Source organism: Polypterus senegalus, chromosome 14 (genome assembly GCF_016835505.1).
Source record: "Polypterus senegalus isolate Bchr_013 chromosome 14, ASM1683550v1, whole genome shotgun sequence".
Classification (NCBI taxonomy): domain Eukaryota; kingdom Metazoa; phylum Chordata; class Cladistia; order Polypteriformes; family Polypteridae; genus Polypterus; species Polypterus senegalus.
Window position 1 is genome coordinate 3,219,396 of NC_053167.1, and position 16,198 is coordinate 3,235,593.

General features: G+C 37.7%; 1 protein-coding gene across 1 annotated transcript in view; it reads left to right on the top strand.

The window, feature by feature from the left end:
• Positions 1-13,052, top strand: part of LOC120514722 (peptidase inhibitor R3HDML-like) — a 34,626-nt gene extending 21,574 nt beyond the window's left edge. The window contains exons 3-6 of the mRNA XM_039735233.1: positions 1,802-1,920; positions 5,629-5,761; positions 11,492-11,607; positions 11,697-13,052. Of these exons, the coding sequence (XP_039591167.1) occupies positions 1,802-1,920; positions 5,629-5,761; positions 11,492-11,607; positions 11,697-11,829 (501 nt within the window). The 3' untranslated portion in view covers positions 11,830-13,052. The remainder of the gene's footprint in view (positions 1-1,801; positions 1,921-5,628; positions 5,762-11,491; positions 11,608-11,696) is intronic.
• The last annotated feature ends 3,146 nt before the right edge of the window (positions 13,053-16,198 follow it).

Consider the following 16,198-nt stretch of genomic DNA (forward strand, 5'->3'; position numbering starts at 1 on the left):
TATATGTATATATGTTTATATGTGAGTGTGTCTGTGTGTGTATATATATATATATATATATATATATATATATATATATATATATATATATATATAATTTAACCTTGGGATTAATAAAGTATCTATCTATCTATCTATATGACAGCAACACTCATAACAGTGACAAAGCAATTACATTGACAATCATATTACCTTATTTTTAAAATGTTTCCTTTTCTTTTTCATAACTTCTTTAACACACTACTTCTCCGCTGCGAAGCACAGGTATTTTGCCAGTTCTTAATACAATACAAAACTGAAATAAAATAAATACATTTACTTATTTGGCTGACACCTTTATCCAAGTCGACTTACAACATTTATGATACAATTAGCTAGATTATTTTTTGGTTATCCAGTTAGAGCTCAGGCATGTCAAGTGACTCGCTTATGGTCACACAGTGTCAGTAGTGGGATTTGAACCGCAAACCTCAGGGTTTTAAGTCCAAAGTCTTACACACTACACCATACTGCTTATTAAAGAACATGAATTAAAGTTATAATATTTCATAAATACAAAGATAAAACAAAAACAGAATTATGCAAAAATTGAATATGAAAACTTATATTTAAATATATCAACAAAAAGACTAAATAAAAAGAAATAACCTTGAGCCATGGCAGCAACCCTGGGTGTACCAATCATTAAGAAGAGCAACTCCACTATGTGTACTGCTGGCTGCAGGCTCCCAGCTGCAAAATCAGTTGGCCCCGCCTCCTTGGGCTCCACTTACAGGAGACAGGGCAGGCATTGCATAGAAATTTAATATGATTCAATAAAAATATAAATGAATAACACTATATTAAATCTGCAAATGTATGCAGAATAAAACCATGGCCCATCAGAGCCCATGAAGATTGTAGGAGAAAACCAAAAACATAATTAATATCTTCCATCCGTCTATCAATCCATCTATCCATCCATTCATTACCTTAACCCACATATTCAGGGTAGGAGTGCTGGTCAAATGGAGCCTATCCCAGCAGTCAATGGGGCATAAGGCGGGATAAATCCCTCGCCGGGGCGCTAGTCTATCACAGGGTGAACACACATATACACGCACACCAAACTGGGGTCAATTTAGCAACAGCAATTCACTTAACTTGCATGTCATTTTTTTGGGGGGTCTGCAAGAGGTAACAGGAGCACGAGGAGGTAACCCAAATGGACATGGGGAGAACATGCAAGCGCCATGCAGGGAACACCCAGGACAAGAACCCCTGTCTCTTTACTGCAAGGCAGCAAATGCTACCACTGCACACGCTAATTAATAACATAATATTCAAAAATATATTTAAATAATAACAAAAAGACTAAACAAACAATACATATAAGCCAGGACAGCAGCTCTGGTTGAACCATAACAGTAAATCAGAGGAATTAACCATCAAGCTGCTGTGCTGAATATGAATTTATTTTTATTAGTGTGATTTTTGAAGTGTGCATCTTTAAACTAGACAGGATGAGCAACATTATGGCTGCTTCACCGATAATGAGTAGACTTGATATGCAAACAAACAAGACAGCGCATGAATATTAAACCTCAAAAAGATGAGTTAAGTATTAGTTGTGCTAATGTTTTCATTTTTGTGGGACAGAGATTTGTAGATGATCTCCTATACATCCTCTGCTTAGTCATTTCTTTTGATATTGTACTTCTACAATACAGTTGACTTTTTTCATGCGAAAGAAAAAAAGGTTGATAAAAATATGTATTTAATAAAAAATGTCTTTTGTTTTTTTTCATGTAATTATTTTTAGGTATGGGATGAAAGACTTGCAAAGTCCGCAGAAGCCTGGGCATCACAGTGCATTTGGGACCATGGCCCATCACAGCTCATGAAGTTTGTAGGACAAAACTTGGCTATTTACTCAGGAAGGTAACTGTGAAATCAGCTGATTGTTAACAGTAAGCTGAAGCAGCATATCGCATGTATCTGTTTGTATATTCATCTGCTGTATGAGTCTGTAAGGTCAGGTCTGTAAAGAGGGATGTTGTGAATGCAGGTTTTTCTTCTAGCCATATTCTTTAATTAGAAACTAGTCCTTACCAATAAGTGATCTTATTTAATTTTAGAGTATGTTGATGTTTTCATTGTGCCACGTCAGTTTATTCTTATTTTGCAGAATTGGATGAGTTATTCTCAGTCCTTCACTTTTTTTCTCTTCTGTTTCCTCCTATTCTGTCATGGGCTCACATACACATGATGAGCATTCTCAATTTGCAAATTTGTATTGTGGTAACTGCAGGTGGCCAGCCGCAAACCTGTGACCTCTGGATCCTGACACCACACAAAATCAGCCTCTGTGTCAACGTCAAGTTATGGAGTAACTTCCTTATTTCTAGGCACAAGGACAGGCTGTAAGTGGAGCAGTATGCTTACCGGGGGATGTCGGCTGAGCTCTGTGTCACCCAACCCTGCCTCGATACTACACTTTACACCCACCACTGTGCAAGTCCTGCTGACTACGCCAAGTGTTCTGTCATGAGCTCAACATACTCACACACCACAAGCCTTCTCAGTTCAAAGTGTGGTAAATGCAGGTAGTCCGTCACAAATTCACAACCACTGGATTCTAGCGGCCCCCAGATTCAGCCTACTTCTCAGCGTGAGTTTTGTCACCAAGCTCCCACTTTACTGCACAATTCTGTAGCAACACCCCACCTGCCAGATAATTTATTAAGCCAGATAGTTCACAATGAGAACAAACAGATGTTAATCGAAACAAATTACATGGAGGAACTGCTTGTTCCTTTGTCAATTGCATCCTAATTAAAAACAATAAATGCAGATGTTTAAGACTAAAATAAGCAATGAAGGATGGAAATCTTAAAAAGCTTGACAATTAAAATGACAACTGAAGAATGTTGCTTGAGCTGTAAGTTTTTTAACATCAAGAATTGACTTCTCATTAGGAAACTGGGTTGAGATAAATACCTGCAGCTACTACAGCCCTCCAGGACTGACTTTGCAGACCCCTGATCTACACTCCTGTTGGTTTTTCTTAAAAACATTTAGATATGAGAAGGCATTTATTACTGCAGTATAGCGTCATCTACAGTTTGATTTATACTGCATGTGAGATTCAATGACCAGCTGTGTATTTAAAGAACAAAATGCAGTATCAAAACACAATTTAATTAGAAACAACAACATAGCAAATAATAAGTGTGCCATAATGTGTGCAGAAAGTGAAGGGGTCTGAATACTTTCTAAAGCCACTGTATTTAGTAATTACTGACTAGACAGTAATTCGAAAAATATAATGTAAATTAAAGCTACCTTGAATAGATGAAACTGTATTGAATCTTCTCTGCATATCTCGCCCCCATCTTAGCTCAGTGAGAGCTCTGTTTTTGAGGACTCTTGGCCTTGAGTTAAACCAATTTAAAGTTTGTTGTTGCTGTTAGGTGCTGTCAAGTTGGTTTCCGACTCATAGCATTCATGTGTAAAGCAGAGCAAAGCGTTGTCTGATCCTGAGCCATCCTCACCATTTCTTCCACATTTGTGTGGCATATTGTGAATTAAGGTTTTAAATAAAGTTGTTATAAACCAGATTACCAAGGTAAATATATGAATAAAGATGGGGTGTGGTTACTAACAGAGAATAATGGAGATGGGCGTCTTTTGTAAAGTTCTGTTTCGTGTGCTCTAATAAATTAAACATTTTTCTGAGTTAACCATCTGCCTTGAACTGAATCATTTACGGAAGCTTCCAGAGCGAATAGAAGATATTACAGTTTGAAGTCATTGTTCCAGGCGCTGTATCAGTCCACCTTGTGCAGGGCCTTCCTCTCTTCTGCTTTCCTTCTATTTCACTGAACATGATATCCCTTTTCAGAGATTGCTCCCTACTGACAAAGTGTGTCAAAGAATGTGAGCTGTAGTTTCGCCACCCTCCCTTCTAACGAGCATTCTGGTCGAACTTCCTCCAGCACAGATCTGTTTGCTCTTTTGGTGCTCCATAGTATGTTCAACATTCTTCGCCAGCATCATAACTCGAAAGCGTCAATTCTTTGCTGATCTTCCTTATTCATTGTCCATGAGAATGAAAGTGATGAAAGCGTGGCAAAAAAAAAAAAAACAAAACTAGTGAAGAAGAAAATTAAATTAAGCAAAAGTGAAGTGAAAGAAGAAAACATTACAATACGCTACTCAGCTTTGCCAACATCTGTTTATTTCTTTAGATTCTCTTTTATATATTATGTTTTATTTTGTTTGTATACAATATTTGTTCATTATAAATACATTTTTCTTATGTTGAAAACATTTAACAAAAAATTGGGGTGGTTTTTTGGGGGCTGGCACGAATTAATCTCATTTCAATTAATTTCAACGGGGAAAATTAATTTGAGATACAAGCATTTTGACTTACGAGCTCGGTCATGGATTGAATTAAGCTTGTATCTCAAGGTATCACTGTACTTGGATCAGATGCAAGTTGTATATAGCAGTATATATATACTGCGGTGGGCTGGCGTCCTTCCCGGGGTCTCTTTCCTGCCTTGTGCCTTGTGTTGGCTGGGATTGGCTCCAGCAGACCCAAGTGACCCTGTAGTTAGGATATAGCGGGTTGGATAATGGATGGATGGATGGTATATATATATATATATATATATATATATATATATACTGTATAAATATTTTTTAGAACATTACAACAATTTAGATGAGAGCAAGCCATTCAGCCCAACAAAGTTTGCTAGTACTATCCACTTAATTCTTCTAAAATAACATCAAGTCTAAATTTAAAAGTCACTAAAGTCTCTACCATACTACCTTGTTACTTATTCCAAGTGTCTCTGTGTAAAGAATATCTTTATAACATTTGTGTGAAATTTACCATTAAAAATTTCCAACTGTGTCCCCATGTTTTTGATGGACTCGTTTTAAAATAACAGCCTTGATCCACTGGACTAATTCCCTTCATAATTTTAAACACTTCAGTCATATCACCTCTTAATCCTTTATTGCTTAAACTGAAAAGGCTCAGCTCTTGTACCCTGGAGACCAAAACTGCACACAGGACTCCAGATGAGGCCTCACCAGTGTGTTATAAAGCTTGAGCAGAACCTCCTGTGACTTGTACTCCACACATCAAGACACTTTGTAACCTGACATTCTGTTAGCCTTCTTAATGGCTTCTGAACACTGTCTGGCAGTTGATAGCGTAGAGTCCACTACGACTCCTAAATCATCCTCATAAGGATTATATACAGGTATATATATTTATTTATAAGTAAGTTGCATAAGAGTCCCTTATATGTAGCTTGTACACAATCAGCAGTGACCGCTCAATCACTTATCATAATGTCACCTTGCAGTGCTCCGAGTTATGGTATGTACTTTATATTTGCTGAGCTTTATGTTTAAACTTGGAAAGGGAGCATTTTCTTTATTTAAATCAATGTTTTTAGCTTTGTCCAAATATATTGGACTAAGTTCTGAATGACACATATCCATCCATCTTCAATTCTATTTATTTTTTTGGTAATTTGTTTTTCTCTAATGTTCTACTGTACTACAAAGAAATGGTAATTGAGCCTACTTTTTTCCTTTTCCCCATTTTTGTTTTTTTTTCTTTAGGTACCGGTCGATAACTGAGCTTGTGAAGTCATGGCATGATGAGCGCCACTATTATTCATATCCTTATCCCCAGGAGTGTACGCCGAGCTGCCCCAATAAGTGTAGTGGGTCAGTGTGCTCTCATTATACTCAGGTAAGAAAATTAGGGTGAGGATAATAAAGACAAATTGCTAAAATTGGTAACACTTCAGGCTAAGCACCATCTTAACATAAATAAGATAATAACAAAAAAGTTCATCATTATCACAAATGATACAATCATTTAAAGAGACAAAAGTCTATTCTGGCAGTGTTTATAGTTTGTGAACCCCATTTAATGTCAGGTGTTTTGGCACAAAACAAAAAAAAGAAAAACAACAAGGGAGTAATGCCAATGCACTGTCAGGAAGCAAATGTCTTGCACAGTCAGGAGCCAGTTTATGACTGACAACATTTGGTGAGTTGTTGGTTTAAGTAGTCACCAGGTGGAAGAGGCAGGGCTTCTGGGGGAATAGCAGAAGTGAAGAAAGTAGTCCTCCAGCCTGTGGTCTCTGGATCTGGGAACACAAGAGAGAGAGATGTAAGCAATAGCGCCAACTCACTGTTCAGGGTGGAATTACAGGTAGAGACTGTATGACAAGGTTTGTAGGGTCATTATTGTCACATGAACAGAATAGAGTGACATTCTTACTTGCATGTGCTAATCAACACGCAGCACGTTGTCACACTCTGTCAGATACTCATCAAAAGCCAACACTGAACAGAATGCCAGTTCATTACGTGGCATGCTTGCTGATATTGTGCCAGTTTTTGGGTTAACAGTTTACCTTTGGAATGCGGGAGAAAAGCAGACTACTTGGAGAAGGTAAAAAGGTATTTTGAACCTGGGTCTCTTTGGCATTATGCTCTAAAAAGTTTTGTTAAAACATGTTTTAATGAGTGATTTTATTTTAAAAGTAATTCAGTTATATATGGCTTGAGTAATATGATGCAATAATGTTTAAATATTTACAGTGGGCAATATGTGTAACAGGTAACATTTTTGAGTCAGTCATCGTCCAACCCGCTATATCCTAACACAGGGTCACGGGGGTCTACTGGAGCCAATCCCAGCCAGCACAGAGCGCAAGGCAGGAACTAATCCCGGGCAGGGTGCCAGCCCACCGCAGGACATTTTTCATAATAACATTAAATAAATGAAGCACTATTGGAATATTACCTCAAAAATGTTTGTATGCCTCCTCTAGTTCTGATGTATAAATATTGTATCGTGAGAGTTCTTATTTTTTTTATCACAAGCTTATATTTTTGGAAAAAAAGACCATTCATTGTATTTATAAAGGTGAATGGAGAAATACAAGAGGCTCTTGGATAAATGACGACTATAGAGTATACTGAAAGAAGGTACAGATATCCTATCACGTTTAAAGTAATGCATTAAAATGCAGAGCAGGGCCATTTTCTCACAATACTGGCTACCATGGAACTGAAAAAGAAATAATGCAATAGCTGATTGTTGGGATTGGAGCTTACTGAGGGTTCATGAGGAACATCAGTTAAAGTGATGCTGGCCTAAAAGACAGAGCAAAAGACGTCATAGGCTAGTAGCAATTGAGGACAAGAGCTTGACTTTGAAAATCACTAAGAAGACTCTTCACAGCGAGCCTTGTTATAGTTGAAGTATGGTGAATAGATCCAAAATTAATTATCAAAATGCAAAGTCACAAATTGGCTGTCTTGTATATATAAAAATTAATTTGACACGTATTCCATCGTGTGTTCAGTTATCTGCTTTCAGAATACTAGACAATTTCTCCTGGGTCTCCATTTCCTTCTATGTTTCAAAACCAAACAGCATTGGGTGGTGCATAATTGTGTCAGTGTGAGATTTCCTGAGATGTTCCTTTGTTGCTCAAATGTTGCTATGATAGGCTTTGGCTTCCCATGAGTCTGTATGTAAAACGAGTGGGTTCAGCAGTGAGTTGATTGATTTACTAGCCCAGTGTGAGTGTGCCTTGTAATATACTGGCATACTATGGAAGTTTTGTTACTTTCCCAGCAATCAATGCCAAAAAGTTCATATCTAACCACTCTACTCCTGCAATACATGTATTTATGAGAATTTGTCTATTCCAAAAACAATTATTTTGTTCTTTAATCCATCAATACTTATCTGTGCTGGAGTTGCTTAAACAAAATTTAATGTTTTCGTTTTGGAGCTTATCTGTGGATGAGGTGCCAGTCTACAAAAAGCCGCACTCACGCAAACACATCACTTACTTTCACCAGACCACTTTAGAGTTTCCATTTTAGTGCTGTAGAGAGCGTTATCTACCTGCATGGACCAGGGTCAAGACTGAGGAATACACGGTGGACAAGTCAGTGCCAGCTCACAACCACAACAACAACACAAATAAATTATGGCACAGACAATAAGTTTCAACTTAGCTTGAATTAAAGAATCTTTTAGCATATAAATTCACAGTCTGGTCTGTTGGGACACCACCAATAAAAGTTGACAGAGATAATTGCAACAGTCACCTGAGGTTGTCTCGAAGCTCTCACTCTTGTCTTCTCTTGGTGCCATTGGAGCCTACAGAAGTTCAGTGGGTGGAAGATTACAGATTGCTGAAATCTGAAAGTCCCAGGGTTGTGTTTCAGACTGTCAGGGCTGAAGTGGTTGGGAAGTCTCAATTTCCAAGGCGTGGTAGCACTTTTTGCAATTTTAAAGGAATATTCAACCTAAAATTATATATTTTTAAATGTTATTTACCTCATGTGGTTTGTGGTGTGGCCGAGAAAAAAGTTTTAATTTAGTGTTTTCGCAGAAAACATAAATAACAAACTTTCTGATAGAATAGATGTGTATGGAGATGAATCCTGGACCACACCAAATAATATATAAATATCCATGGAGAAAATAAAAATCACAAGTTACTCACGTCACCTAATCAACGTGTTATCCAGTCATATGCTTACAACATTCAAAATGCATGAACGTTTTGCTAAAATATTGTTAAATTAATATTTCTATAAAATCAGTGCAGTGCAAACAGAGGAAACATGTTTGCATGGGATCAAGTTTTTGTACTGAAGACTTGACCAGTAAATCGGTGAAAGGTGGGTCTTCAATTCAAAAAACTTAAACCCATGTGAACACTTTTGCTCTGCATGCACTGCTCTGATTTTCGGATTTATTTAACAATATTTAGCAAAAAATGCATGTGTTTTGCTCATTGTGAGCAGATGACTGGATGACTTGTACGTGGATTGTGTGACATGAGTAGTATATGATTTTATCATGGACATTTTTAGATTGTTTGCTGTGCTCCAGTGCTGGTTTCCATTGATAGAATGGTTATCTTCGTTCTCCTTGAAAACATGAAATTAACTTTTTTTGTTGGCCATCAAAACAAACTATACTGGGTAAGTAATATATAAAATTATCATTTTGTGTGGAGTTTTCCTGTAAGATTGTTGATTTACAGAAATAGGTAAAATGATCAGAAAAGGTCTCAACTAAAACAATGGTATCTGGATTTCTAAATCAAGATTAAAAATTAAATGGGACCCATTATGCAATTAATCAAAGGTTTTCTTTGTTCTGTTACAATAAACCAATCAGTGCCTAACTGGGGTCCTCACCCTTCATGGTAGAAAATCATTTTAAATCAGGGATGTCAAACTCCAGGCCTGGAGGGCCTCAGCGGCTTTCATTCTAACCCTTTTCCTAATCAGCGAGCAGTTTCCACTCCTAATTAAATTCTTTTTCCCTTCATTTTAATAGCCCTGTTTTTAAGGATTCAGTCCTTTGAGTTGATTCTTTTCTTCATTAAATGACAGCCAGACAGCAATGAGACATGAAACGAGCCAACAGATGACCAGCAAAATGGGTCTTCACACTCCAACCAGTTTCTTAATGAGAAGCTGATTCTTGCTGTTAATTAAGCCCATTATTTAATTCTGTAACCTGTTGCTGCTCTCATTCTGTGACAGCAGACATTTCCAAAACTGTTGATTTTCTGTTTTTTCTAAGAACAAAGTCAAAATGTTTTGATGAGCTAAGAGATCAGCCTTACTGAGACCTTCACCTTTCTTTATTTTCTGATATTGTGTGATGGGCACAGGTGAGCTGGTCATGTGGCGGCTTATTTTGTGTCTCATTATTTTTAGCTGCTAATAAAGTAAAACTGAACAACTAAGGGGTCTGAGTCAAGTTAATTAAAACTAAGGCAAAAGAAGTTAATTAGCAGGAAAAACTGGTCACTAATTAAGAAGATTTTTAGTATGAAAACCTGCAGCCACTGAGACCCTCCAGGACTGGAGTTTGTTCTAAATAAAGGACTTCATCTACAGGAGGGTATCGAGACCAGCTATGTTATATGGGCTGGAGACGGTGGCACTAACCAGAAAGCAGGAGACAGAACTGGAGGTAGCAGAGTTAAAGATGTTAAGATTTGCATTGGGTGTGAGGAGGATTGATAGGATTAGAAATGAGGACTTTAGAGGGTCTGCTCAAGTTGGATGGTTGGGAGACAAAGTCAGAGAGGCGAGATTGCGTTGGTTTGGACATGTGCAGAGGAGAGATGCTGGGTATATTGGGAGAAGGATGCTAAGGATAGAGCTGCCAGGGAAGAGGAAAAGAGAGGCCTAAGCGAAGGTCTATGGATGTTTTAAGAGAGGACATGCAGGTGATGGGTATAACAGAACAAGATGCAGAGGACAGAAACATATGCAAGAAGATGATCCGCTGTGCAACCCCTAAAAGAAGCAGCCAAAAAAAAGAAGATTGTTATTTGTTCTGGCAGAGCACAAGAAATGTATCCTCACAGACTAATATTAAACAATAATGAACATAAAAGCAAAAATGAATAATGAAAAGGAAATGCAAGCAAGGTAACACAGATAGATAGATAGATTGATAATTCACATACTCCAGCAGCAGCATACTGATAAAGAACAATATTAAATTAAAGAGTGATAACAATGATGGTATAACAGACAATAACTTTGTATAATGTTAACGTTTACCCCCTGGGTGGAATTGAAGAGTCGCATATTTTGGTGGAGGAACGATCTCCTCAGTCTGTCAGTGGAGCAGGATGGTGACAGCAGTCTGTCGCTGAAGCTGCTCCTGTGTCTGGAGATGATCCTGTTCTGTGAATGCAGTGGATTCTCCATTATTGACAGGAGCCTGCTCAGCGCCCGTCACTCTGCCACGGATGTCAAACTGTCTAGCTCCATGCCTACAATAGAAGCTGCCTTCCTCACCAGTTTGTCCAGGTGTGAGGTGTCCCTCTTCTTTATGCTGCCTCCCCAGCACACCACCGCATAGAAGAGGGCACTCGCCACAACCATCTGGTAGAACATCTGCAGCATCTTATTTCAGATGTTGAAGGACGCCAGTCTTCTAATGAAGCATAGTTGGCTCTGTCCTTTCTTACATAGAGCATCAGTATTGGCAGTCCAGTCCAATTTATCATTCAGCTGCACAGTAGTAATGCATAGAAATGGTACAATAAAGAATAATATTCCTTAAGCTGTTTATATGAGTACAAAAATACTAAATCCGCAATGACACAGTGAAGATTATTTGAACTTCTTAGCTCACCTACTCAACGTGCTAGCACATACCTACAACTAATGGATAATATATTAACAAATAATAACTAAAACCACACAACATTCTTGTCCATAAGTACAGTTAAACTGAGTAATCTGAATAATTATCATAAACAAACCACACTAGTTTTAAGGCCATTAATATTATAATTAAGAGAAAAAAGATGACATGGATGATGACTCCTCAAAAAGCATCTGTTGCTAAAGTGTCCCAACTGTTGCCTAAATTCGGCTCCGTTTGTGTTCTGACTTCTCATTCCAGATGGTGTGGGCGAGCTCTAACAGAATCGGATGTGCCGTGAACTCCTGCTCCAATATGAACGTGTGGGGAAACACATGGCGGCAGGCGGTGCTGCTGGTGTGCAATTATTCAATTAAGTAAGTCAAGGAGTCTGCCTTCAGAACTTCTAATTCTAATTTTGACATCTGTCACTGACATCTCGCCCTCTTCATTTTATTGTCTTCAGGGGTAACTGGATCGGAGAAGCCCCATACAAAATGGGACGTCCGTGCTCAGCCTGCCCCCCAAGTTATGGTGGATCCTGTAGTAATAATTTATGCTTTTCTGGTATAAAGTCAAATAAAGTGAGCTGGTTTTGATGTGTCATCTGCAGTTAGTGATGAGACAGGATGAAGCATCCATAAAGAAACAGAGACTAAATCTCTAAATGGAAAAATGTCCATAAAGTTGTTTATTTAGCAAGCACTGCATTATAAAATACAATTTGTACTCTCCTTCTGCCAAATATTAAAAGGCTGAAAAAGCAAGCTAATCTAGTTAATCACTAGGATTTCACTGAAGAATGTGAATTAACTGGTTTTCTGATATCGTATGTAATGCACTAATTGTCCATTTATCAATTTGTTTTCTGACCCACTATATCCAGTTTTTCGGATTGTAAGAAACTGATGTCTCCCCCAGCAGCACTGGGTTCAAGAAGAATGGCCGTTTATCACAGAAAACCTCCACGCACACACCCACTCTTTCAGTTGCCAATTCATCTAACTCCTTTTTAATTTCAACAGGGCTGTAAGGCATGATGGGTAGATGAAGGATCTTAGCATAACATGTAACCTTCTCAAGCCTTCATATTGCAGTTTTAGGGTAACAGGATGCCAGACCCCATCCTGGTAGCGCTGGCCATAAAACTGACGCCACTCACAGAGCTAATTTGGATTCACCAATTAACCAAACGTACAAATGGCAGGATGCTTGATCCGTGAGGCACAGTTGGTGTCACCTGGATCTTGATCATAATGAGTTTCTTACAGGGATTGGCACATAGAGGGTATGGGCCATATGAAGACATGATAGTTACCACATAGTTATATTTATAAGGTAAAGATGACCCTCCCACCTTTAAAGATTTTTTTAAAATAACTTAATGTTGAACTTCTTTTGCTCTGGTGCCGTGCATTTTTTCTTGATTATGTTATGTTAATATATATGTATATTTAACATAACCTAGTTAATATATCTCAGATATACATACATATAGAGTATATACATATTTCATTGTTATTATTTAATCTTGTCTTTGTACTTTTACTGAAAGAGCTCTGTTATTTCCATTGCAAAATGTATAAGCTAAACATATATAAAGCTGAAATTCCATATATTCTCACGTAAAAATCGAAACCCGAAAAATCAATCATAAAATCAGACCCCAACTTATATGCCTGTTCAAAACTGTGAAAAAAAAAAACTTTTTTTCAGTTCAGCTTCTCAGACGCATAGAATTTTGTTTCAGCAGTGCAGTTACCAATTTCTTTCGCTACTTCAATGACTTTTAATTTAAAACTAGCTTCATATTTTCTGCTGATTGAACGCTCCATCGTGGATAGGTGATGTTCTTACGATAAAGGTGTATGAGGGTGTGAGGTACAAAAAACACAAATCAGTGCAAAAGTTGCTTTGGAATAGTTTGGGTATTAACGTGCGGTCACGTAGGCACAATGCATAGAAAACAAAGGCAGTGTGCTCCGTGGTTACTCTCCCAGGTGGTCGTTAGCATATCATAATCTAATGGACCAATAGCGTGAGTTTTCCACATCCAACTTACACAACTGACATAAAATACCAGAAATTGGAAGGCAAAATCAAGCCCCAACTTATCTGGGGGAGAACTTATCAGTGAGTATATGCAGTAAATATACTTTGGATTAAGTCTTAGTGCTACATATTAAAGCACTGATGACTTCTTTTAGCCAGAAATTAGTTTTGATAACTTATTTCCCTCAAGTAATGGCAGAGAAAGTAAAAAGTGGCATTTCTGTGATGTGTTAAATTGTATTTTTGAAGATGTATTCTTAATATCATATTTGCCTTTTGACTAAGTGTATCTGTGACTGAATATGAAGTGTACATATTATTATTATTATTTTATATCTTTTGTAGTTGTAAATCAGAACATGTAACTGATGGACATTGCACTATTTATCTTAAGAATAAAATATTTCTCAATTTTTTAAACTAATTTGCTTTTTTTTAATTTTAGAGTTTTGTCTTTTTCTCAGTTTTTTGGTTTTTTTTTTGAAATTTTATTAATTTTATTGCAATCATTCCATACAAATCAATCATTTTTTACAGAAAGTAGGATTGAGAGCAAAGAGAGAGCAAGGCCAACGGAGTATAACTTAAGGCTTGTAAACATACCTAAATTGCTAAGTTTGATAAGCCAATAGAGAAGAAAAAGAAATACAGAAATAATTGCTTCCTCTGTGCTTTAAGAGCTTATTCTAAAATATTACTGATTAGATCCTGCTATGTTTTGAAAAAAATCTGTACAGATCCTCTTACTGAGTATTTGATTTTTTCCTATTTCAAATAGTATAAAACATCGGTTTCCTACTGACTTAAAAGAGGAGAGTTAGGAATCTTCCAGTTTAGCGAAATAAGTCTGCATGCCAAGAGTGTAGTGAATGCAATCACAGTTTGTTTGTCCTTCTCCACTTTAAACCCATCTGGAAGAACACCAAACACAACTGTTAATGGGTTAGGAGGGATTGTGACACCAAGACTGTCTGAAAGGCACTTAAAAATTCTGGTCCAGAATAATGTTAATTTGGTGCAGGCCCAAAACATGTGACCCAGTGAGGCTGGGACTTGACTGCAGCGTTCGCAGGTTGGATCATGCCCTGGAAACATTTTGGAGAGTTTTAGGCGAGACAGATGTGCTCGATATATAATTTTGAGTTGTATAATTGTATGCTTTGCGCATACTGAGCTCGAGTGAATTCTCTGCATTGCTACTTTCCACTCCTTTTCTGATATATTAATTGAGAGATCTTTTTCCCAGTGTCCTCTTGGATCTTTGATAGGGAGGGACTGTAAAATAATTTTATATATTGCAGAGATGGTGTCTGAGTCCTTGAAATTGAGCAATATTTTTTCCAGTGTGGGCAAGGGTGCAAGATGAAGAAAATCAGGCAGGTTCTGTTTAACAAAGTTCCTAATTTGAAGATAGTGAAAGAAATGTGTAGCTGGAATGTTAAATTTAGATTGTAATTGTTCATAGGATGCAAAGACGTTGTCTATATAAAGATCTCTAAGCAAGTTAATCGCAAATGTTTTCCAGATATTAAAAACTGCTTATGTTTGTGAAGGTTGAAAGAAGTGGTTCTCTTGCAGAGGTGACACTGATAAAAGATTCTCCATCTTAAAATGCTTTCTACATTGGTTCCACATTCTGAGTGAGTGATGCACAATTGGGTTATTATTATACTGCCGATAACTTGCATTTATTGGAGCACAGAGCAGGGAATATAAAGAAGTACTGCAGGATTTTACTTCTATTGCAGACCAGGCCTGTGTATGTTCATCTATTTGTGTCCAGGTTTTTATAGTTTGTACAGTGGTGTGAAAAACTATTTGCCCCCTTCCTGATTTCTTATTCTTTTGCATGTTTGTCACACAAAATGTTTCTGATCATCAAACACATTTAACCATTAGTCAAATGTAACACAAGTAAACACAAAATGCAGTTTTTAAATGATGGTTTTTATTATTTAGGGAGAAAAAAAATCCAAACCTACATGGCCCTGTGTGAAAAAGTAATTGCCCCCTGAACCTAATAACTGGTTGGGCCACCCTTAGCAGCAGTAACTGCAATCAAGCGTTTGCGATAACTTGCAATGAGTCTTTTACAGCACTCTGGAGGAATTTTGGCCCACTCATCTTTGCAGAATTGTTGTCATTCAGCTTTATTTGAGGGTTTTCTAGTATGAACCGCGCTTTTAAGGTCATGCCATAGCATCTCAATTGGATTCAGGTCAGGACTTTGACTAGGCCACTCCAAAGTCTTCATTTTGTTTTTCTTCAGCCATTCAGAGGTGGATTTGCTGGTGTGTTTTGGGTCATTGTCCTGTTGCAGCACCCAAGATCGCTTCAGCTTGAGTTGACGAACAGATGGCCGGACATTCTCGTTCAGGATTTTTTGGTAGACAGTAGAATTCATGGTTCATCTATCACAGCAAGCCTTCCAGGTCCTGAAGCAGCAAAACAACCCCAGACCATCACACTACCACCACCATATTTTACTGTTGGTATGATGTTCTTTTTCTGAAATGCTGTGTTCCTTTTACGCCAGATGTAATGAGACATTTGCCTTCTAAAAAGTTCAACTTTTGTCTCATCAGTCCACAAGGTATTTTCCCAAAAGTCTTGGCAATCATTGAGATGTTTCTTAGCAAAATTGAGACGAACCCTAATGTTCTTTTGCTTAACAGTGGTTTGCGTCTTGGAAATCTGCCATGCAGGCCGTTTTTGCCCAGTCTCTTTCTTATGGTGGAGTCGTGAACACTGACCGTAATTGAGGCAAGTGAGGCCTGCAGTTCTTTAGACGTTGTCCTGGGGTCTTTTGTGAACTCTCGGATGAGTCGCCTCTGCGCTATTGGGGTAATTTTGGTCGGCCGGCCACTCCTGGGAAGGTTCACCACTGTTCCATGTTTTTGTCATTTGTGGATAATG